Genomic DNA, 8,470 nt, shown 5'->3' with positions numbered 1-8,470 from the left:
AAGAACCTGAGAAGGCACCCTAATATCATAAACAGCGTTAACCAATCACGTTTGTTCATTCTCTTGTACTCTTGCTTCTTATTGCTTAAGTGTTTTTGAACCGTTTGCTGAATGGCAACGCAGCAAAGGGGCACGATCATGGAGGGACGCAGTTGAAAAGGGTATGAACGCCCATGGCTTATACATGATCGTGATTGGCTGAATGAAGATTGCCAACGGTGCTTAATAGCGCTCCTTCCACGCACTAGCCAAGCATCGCTTTCGAGGAAGTCGTGTTCTTTCCCAGGGAGTCCGCCATTGTTGGCGCACGTATATTTCTGACCAGGCCAACAAACATCGAATAACATCCAAGATGGTATGTAATATTATTTTACAGTTTGACTATGTTAAAAATCTGTGCAGTGCAAGGAACATAGAGATATATATATTTTTTTGGAAAAATTATAAATAAAGTTTGGAAAAACTGGAAACTCCATTTGCATCAGATTGCGCAATTTTCGTTAATGAACAATATTTAGCCTATGAAAATATTTTAAATTATAATTATTGGTATGAGCATAGAAAAATTCAGTGTATAGTTTTTCATTAATTTTGTTTTAACAATGAAAAATCTTTTCTGAAGTTAAGAGTACGGAATATGTTTATTCTCTATGGAACAATGTGTCGTGAGTTTTTCTTTAGAGAGGTTGACGCATATTGAACATCGACAGAACTTTTATTGCAGACAAATCCTATTCTCTAATTGCATTGGATTTTATTACTAATTCGTATGATTTATTAAATAGCGTTTCTTGTATATGTTATTGGAATCAAGATCTTACTTTCTTGGAAGGGATACTTTGAATATGTACCTGTGTTTCAAAACTTGCTCTCATTCAATATGGATTTCAGTTAGTTACTCATTGTAATGTTCTACAAAATTAATTTAAGCTAAAAAGATATGACCATCATATTTAAACAGAATTTAGGCTTTTTGGTCTCAGTATATTATGAGTAAAGGTAATTTATAGAGTGAACTTATTAGTGGATGCCATGATTTATAATCCTTCATTTACAAAAATACAGAATCTTTATGTATAGTCCTGATAATAATTGTTGTATAAAAGATAAATCTGGTATCCATATGTATGTATATGAAATACAAAATATAGATAAATAATTTTTCAAATCTTTTTTATTTGTAACATTTATGTAAATTATTTTACAGGTGAACTTTACAGTAGATGAGATCCGTGCTATGATGGACAAAAAAAGGAATATCAGAAACATGTCAGTCATTGCTCATGTTGATCATGGAAAGTCAACTTTGACTGACTCCCTTGTATCTAAAGCTGGCATCATTGCTGGTGCTAAAGCTGGTGAGACCCGATTCACAGACACTCGTAAGGATGAACAAGAACGCTGTATCACTATAAAATCAACGTATGTATTCATATGATAATTGAGGAGTCTTTAATAATTACTTATTACGAATGGTTACTTTTTTTAGTGCAATCTCTATGTACTTTGAACTTGAAGAGAAAGATATGGTTTTCATAAAAAGTCCTGACCAACGCGACAAATCAGAAAAGGGATTCCTTATTAATTTGATTGATTCACCTGGACACGTTGATTTCTCTAGCGAAGTTACTGCTGCCTTGCGAGTAACTGACGGAGCTCTTGTTGTTGTGGACTGTGTTTCTGGTATGTCATTACATTTATACAATAGAAAAGTTGTAAGATTGTGATTTGTAATTTTTTTTTTTTCCTATTTTTTTGGCTATATCTTCCAGCACATTCGGGCCACTCTGTAGTGTATCTGTTGATTTTTACTAAGTTAACATATACACGAGAACAGTGCTGACAGTGCAAAAATGGAAGTAAATTAAATTTAAGTTATCATGTCTAAACGCTGCCATTGGACCTCTATCTTTATGTCTGTTAATGGCACGCTACGTCATGAGAACTACACTTAACTTTTGTATTTATTTTTTATTATGCGTAGTGATTATATCAATTAGTAATTCCTTAATTTATTTTTATAAAGGTGTCTGTGTGCAAACTGAAACAGTTCTTCGGCAAGCTATTGCAGAACGTATTAAGCCTGTTTTATTCATGAATAAAATGGACCGTGCTTTACTTGAACTGCAACTTGATAGTGAAGATCTCTACCAAACTTTCCAACGTATTGTAGAAAACGTCAATGTGATCATCGCCACGTATTCTGATGATGATGGTCCAATGGGTGAAGTCCGAGTAAGTCACATTTTTTAATCTTGATGCAACTCGTCCTGTACTTTATTCAAATGAGTTTGCATTTTCAGTTATATACAGTGGAAACAATAATACAATTTAGGCAATATGTAATAATTCAACTATTTTATTCCTAAGATAATCAAACGAAATTATTGAAACCACAGATATAAATATATGAAATGGTGGGTTTTTGTTGAAACAGGTTAACTTTTCTATCATTGTAAAAGTTAGAGATTATACGATTGTGCCAACTGACAAAAAAGTTTCTTATGTTATTACTAAAGATTAATAGCACTTACTTGCATTAATTTAAATGATGATTGTTCTACTTACCAACTATTCATATTGTTCATGAATGACATAAAGAACGGCCAACTGATGAATTAATTCCATTTGACTGTTATAAAGACAAGTTCTTCATTAAGATAAAAAAAAAGTTTTTTGTTAAATAGGTGGATCCAAGCAAGGGCTCTGTAGGTTTTGGTTCTGGCCTTCATGGTTGGGCCTTCACTTTGAAGCAATTTTCTGAAATGTATGCTGAAAAATTCAAGATAGACGTTGCGAAACTGATGAACAGACTGTGGGGAGAATCATTTTTCAATCCCAAAACAAAGAAGTGGAGTAAGCAAAAGGAGGCAGACAATAAACGTTCCTTCTGCATGTATGTTCTTGATCCCATTTACAAGGTAATATATCATTAAGAATTGGGATATATTTTTGGTTTTATGTGGTTCTTACATTAGATGAATGACTAAAATACAAACAGTGTTTTAAATGCGATAATATCGTAGAAATTAATTTGTTGATAGGTTTTCGACTGTATCATGAATTACAAGAAGGATGAAGCAGAGACACTTCTTCAAAAATTGGGGATCACTCTGAAGCCAGAAGACAAGGATAAGGATGGCAAAGCTCTTCTTAAGGTCAGTACCATTTTGAATATTTGTATTAGTACGTATGTGCTTCTTATTTCCGTGATGAACGTTCTAAAAAATTTTCTGACACCTCTTCTGAAATATCATGACAGAATTAATGAACTTGATCTGAGTGCCATATGTATAATGCTATCATGTGCATAGGTTTCAGGAAATACATGTTTATTCGTAGTTTCTTTTTGTGTGTTATTGTAGGTTGTCATGAGAACTTGGCTGCCTGCCGGAGAAGCTTTACTTCAAATGATTGCCATTCATTTACCATCTCCCGTTACAGCACAAAAATATCGTATGGAAATGCTGTACGAAGGACCTCACGACGATGAAGCAGCCATTGGTATTAAGGTAACCCAACCAACTTCCTTGTTTTATTATAGATACATATTTATGACATAGAATATATTAAATACATTTAGCACTCTGAAACTGGCGATATTTAATACTATTTTTAATCTTTGCATAAAATCTAGCTGGCAACAGATAACGATAAATTCTTTTTCGGATACTGGTCAAGGACTGTGGAAAGATAAAAGTCTTCTCAGTTATAAGTTTTATTATTAAAAAATTGAAAATTATTATTGAAAAATGATCATGTATTCGTGGGACTTGGCATGAGCTATGGAGAGTTAACTACCAAAAAATTATACTATATATCAGCTTAAATAATTTCAATATTCTATACTTAATAAGTAGTCAAGCTTTGGTATATTGCCTAGTTTTCTTTAATGTAATTTATCTTATCCCATCAAGTATGTTTTTTATGATGAATGTTTTACACAGACCTGTTCTGAGATAATGTGAAAGATAAAAAGAACACGCAACTGACAATTTTTCTTAAAATAATAAAATATCTGTATATTGTTTTCTTTCGATTACAACATTTTTATATTGTTTTAGACTTGTGATCCCAATGGACCTTTGATGATGTACGTGTCGAAAATGGTACCGACATCTGACAAAGGGCGTTTCTATGCTTTCGGTCGTGTATTCTCAGGAAAGGTATGTACTGGAATGAAAGCACGTATCATGGGCCCGAATTTCCAACCTGGAAAGAAAGAAGATCTTTATGAAAAGGCAATTCAACGTACAATTTTGATGATGGGTCGTTACGTAGAGGCCATTGAGGATGTGCCTTCTGGTGAGATTTTAATTTTTTTTTTTTTTCTATGCATACATCACGTAACTGAAGTTTGTTCTCTTCCACGTATACGTTATTATAATTTTTTTAATCCAATAAACTTATGCTTCATTACGAACACAGGTAACATTTGTGGTCTTGTTGGCGTTGATCAGTTTTTAGTAAAGACTGGTACCATCACCACGTTTAAAGATGCTCACAACATGAAAGTTATGAAGTTCTCCGTGTCGCCTGTCGTGCGTGTGGCCGTTGAACCTAAAAACCCGGCTGATTTACCAAAACTTGTAGAAGGTATTTATAAAAATTAAATATATATTAATTATTCTTATGTTAGTGAATATAATGATGAAAAATTCTTTTGAGCACTGGGTTATGAATAACCATGATTACCGTTGACACACTGATCTTTTATATTAATTTTATTGAATGTTCATATAATATGTGCATTAGACATAAACGTGAACATTTTATTATAAGGTTTGAAGCGTTTGGCCAAGTCCGATCCTATGGTACAGTGCATCATTGAAGAGTCTGGAGAACATATTATCGCAGGAGCTGGAGAATTGCATTTGGAAATTTGTCTTAAGGATCTCGAAGAAGATCACGCATGTATCCCCATCAAGAAATCAGACCCAGTTGTATCCTATAGAGAAACAGTTTCCGAGGAATCCAATCAGATGTGTCTATCTAAATCTCCGAACAAGCACAATCGTCTCTTTATGAGAGCTCAACCTATGCCTGATGGTCTTGCTGAAGATATTGATAGTGTTCGTATAAATTATGATTTACATTGAACTTAAAATTTCTTGTATATTGAATCGCTGTAGCAATTTTATTTTTTTTCTTATTAACAGGGAGAAGTCAGTGCCAGAGATGATTTCAAATCCCGCGCTCGTTATTTGAGTGACAAGTACGACTATGATGTAACTGAGGCCCGAAAAATCTGGTGCTTTGGACCTGACGGAACTGGTCCCAATATTCTTGTCGACTGCACAAAAGGAGTACAATATCTTAATGAAATCAAAGATTCCGTTGTTGCTGGTTTTCAATGGGCTTCGAAAGAGGTGAATATTTCTATATGATAGCAATTGTATCATTTGATACTTATGATATGCAATCTTTAATTTTTATCTCAATTACGTTCAGGGTGTCCTTTCGGAAGAGAACTTGAGAGGTGTACGTTTCAATATTTACGATGTAACGCTACACGCTGACGCTATTCACAGAGGAGGTGGTCAAATAATCCCTACAACGAGACGTTGTTTGTATGCCTGTCTAATCACTGCTGCTCCACGAGTTATGGAGCCTGTCTATCTTTGCGAAATTCAGGTATGTTATCTTCAATTGTGCAATATTATCTGTCGTCGAGAGTTATGAGATCAGTTCCTATTATATAGAATCGTTATTTTTTTATGTACTGTAACATGTCTCTTAAGTATGACTTTAACACATAAGAAAATCCTGACGAATCTGTTTCGTCACTTATTCGACTTAATCTATAACTTAATGTCCCGTTTTCATTTACAGTGTCCCGAAATCGCAGTCGGTGGTATTTACAGTGTACTCAATCAAAGACGTGGTCATGTTTTTGAAGCGCAACAGGTTGCAGGAACTCCAATGTTTGTCGTTAGAGCAAATTTGCCTGTAAATGAATCCTTTGGATTTACTGCCGATTTACGTTCCAACACTGGAGGACAGGCCTTCCCGCAGTGTGTATTTGATCACTGGCAGGTTCTTCCTGGGGATCCATTTGAACCCGGCACTCGCCCGTACACAGTTGTTCAGGTAACACATTTTACTGTCATTTTAAAATGCGTTTGATAACATTAAGTAGTGAGCAACAGTATGCCCTGTCCACGTACATAACTGGTGGCTATGACGATAAATGCATTGCTACTTTTAAATTCGTGGTAAATAGACAGTCTTTTAAGTTTCGGTTTTCCAGTTTGTCTGGTTAGCCAGAATAGGGGGACTAACAAGAATTTTAGTTTATTACGAGTAATTCTTTGTTTTTCCGTACGATTTAAAGTATGTATTTATCATACTGTAGTTCTTGTTCTCAATGTTGAGATTACACAAAAGATACCAAACTTACTGCTTATCAGTATTATTTATAAGATTATCTAATGGTTGGGTGATATAGAGACAGGGAGATAAAAGATTTAATTTTTTTTTTTTTTCAATAAAAAAATCCTCTATTTCAAAGTAAAACCATTTTATTCCATTTTAAGGCAATAGTACGTCCTAATCCCTTCCAGGGGATTTCATATTCCCTCATGGTGTGGAAAATGATAGTTATGGTACAAATAAAAAATATTAAGAACTATCAAAATGCTCAGTGTCAGCTATTCTGTTTGCGTGCAAAGATTATCAGAATGTCTAAAGTTAAAAATATCTGTAAAAATTCATCTGACATCGTGCAGTGACACAATCAGAATTGTAATACAATCTTTATTAACTTTACATTTTAGGCTAATTAGACAGTGCTTTTAAGAGCGCGTAGAACAATAGCATTTTTTTCAAAATTATACAATAATGCAATATGGCTTTGCGTTATATTGTCAGAATAGCGTGGACATTTCCTTTGCTGGTACTAAGAATTAGATAAACCTCTGTAACCATTTACTTCCATTTTCGCAAATGCACGACTGCGAAAAAGAAATTGTACAATTTCTAACAGAACTGTAACGTGTTTGTCATTTAACAAAATTTTTCTTATTGTCAAAATATTTATTTTTAGTACAGAGAAACTATGAAGGCAAAAAATATGTTATACAATAGTCACATTACCTTGAACACATTTAGGTAACATTGACAAAAGTTAAAATTATTACTACTGTCTATTACAATTCTACTATCAAACTTACGTTGGCCAATGGTAGTTTCCTCTTGGGGCTACACTTTGCATGATTAAGAATGAAGACGAGATTATCTTTACCTACAAATTATTTTGGATGACCACTATACGGATTGAATAAATGATACTGATACGAATTTTCTAAATATAACAGTTAAATAATCATATTGAATATTATTGCATTGAGAATAACATTTTTGTATTTTATTTCCAGGACACCCGTAAAAGGAAGGGAATGAAAGAAGGTCTTCCCGACTTAGCTTCATATCTCGACAAATTGTAACCGTCATGGGTCTGGTTTTGGGCGCTATATTTAAATATCTATTTAAATATTGTACTTCAATTAATATCACTGGAGCAGTATAAACCTACCATCAGTCGTTTATCAACTCTGTTTTCCGTAAAGTCCCATGAACAATAAAGTATAAATATAAAACAAAAGTCGCAGTTGTATCCAACAAGATCATACAAATAGTATGAGAAAATTTGTCTGCATCAACTGACATATTATGTTGCTAAATGGACTTTCAATTATTATAATTTTATAAAGGCAACATGTCGATACCTGTTAAAAGTTATGTCCTTAGGTCATTCGTATGGCTCTTAAAGTCTATTCGATTAATAGAAATATAGCTCGCAATTTTTTACAGTTTTTCTAATCGTATTTTTTTTCTTTAACATTTTTTTTATGGAATCGACAAATGAAACATTGGACATGGTTACTTTAACGCCCACAGTCTTATAAAACGTAATGTATTTACTTCGCTACATAGGTATATGAATGGAAGGGGGGGGAAGCACTCACACGATGAATTTAATGGGCATATAGACAAAGTTTAGTGTAAAATGAAAATAAACAAGAAAAACAATTGCTGCTATTTGAAATGATGAAAAACTCAAGTGTTTTCGTTTTATTTACATATCTTAAGTGATCACTGTTACCCTGAAGATTAACTTGCATGAAAGAGAGAGATGATTGTATATGTATAAGCACACAATCCTAAAAATAGTTGTATGACCACAGCAATTACAATATAGTTGAGCGGATACAAGTGTGGTCTCTTTATGTGAAACAGATATCCTTGTTGGATATACAGTGAGGATCGCGGTTAACGCTCAGAATACGTTCTTACAGTTTACAGGGCTGGCCGGGAGTCCATGTTGTAATTCGGAGTATTAAAAAAATTATCGTTTTATCCACAATTTGGATGAACGGGGTAATGTTGATAATGAAGGCCACTTCCGTCTAGTGTGAAATAAATGCTTGACGTATTAATCCTCTTTAAAACATGGTCCACATCACTGAGG

General features: G+C 33.7%; 1 protein-coding gene across 1 annotated transcript; it reads left to right on the top strand.

Moving 5' to 3' along the window:
• The first annotated feature begins 200 nt into the window (after nucleotides 1–200).
• Nucleotides 201–8,031, top strand: LOC107271074 (elongation factor 2). Its single transcript, XM_015746663.2, has 14 exons — nucleotides 201–355; nucleotides 1,208–1,422; nucleotides 1,490–1,683; nucleotides 2,027–2,235; nucleotides 2,688–2,921; nucleotides 3,045–3,158; nucleotides 3,366–3,512; nucleotides 4,065–4,305; nucleotides 4,429–4,596; nucleotides 4,783–5,072; nucleotides 5,160–5,369; nucleotides 5,452–5,634; nucleotides 5,833–6,090; nucleotides 7,377–8,031. The coding sequence occupies exons 1-14, from the start codon at nucleotides 353–355 to the stop codon at nucleotides 7,443–7,445; spliced, it is 2,535 nt and encodes an 844-aa protein (XP_015602149.1). The 5' UTR covers nucleotides 201–352; the 3' UTR covers nucleotides 7,446–8,031.
• Nucleotides 8,032–8,470: the final 439 nt, after the last annotated feature.

Source organism: Cephus cinctus, unplaced genomic scaffold, assembly GCF_000341935.2.
Source record: "Cephus cinctus unplaced genomic scaffold, Ccin1 Ccin1_scaffold0885, whole genome shotgun sequence".
Taxonomy (NCBI): Eukaryota; Metazoa; Arthropoda; class Insecta; order Hymenoptera; family Cephidae; genus Cephus; species Cephus cinctus.
Note: the sequence above shows the minus strand (reverse complement) of the source record. Positions and strands in the feature narration are given on the sequence as shown.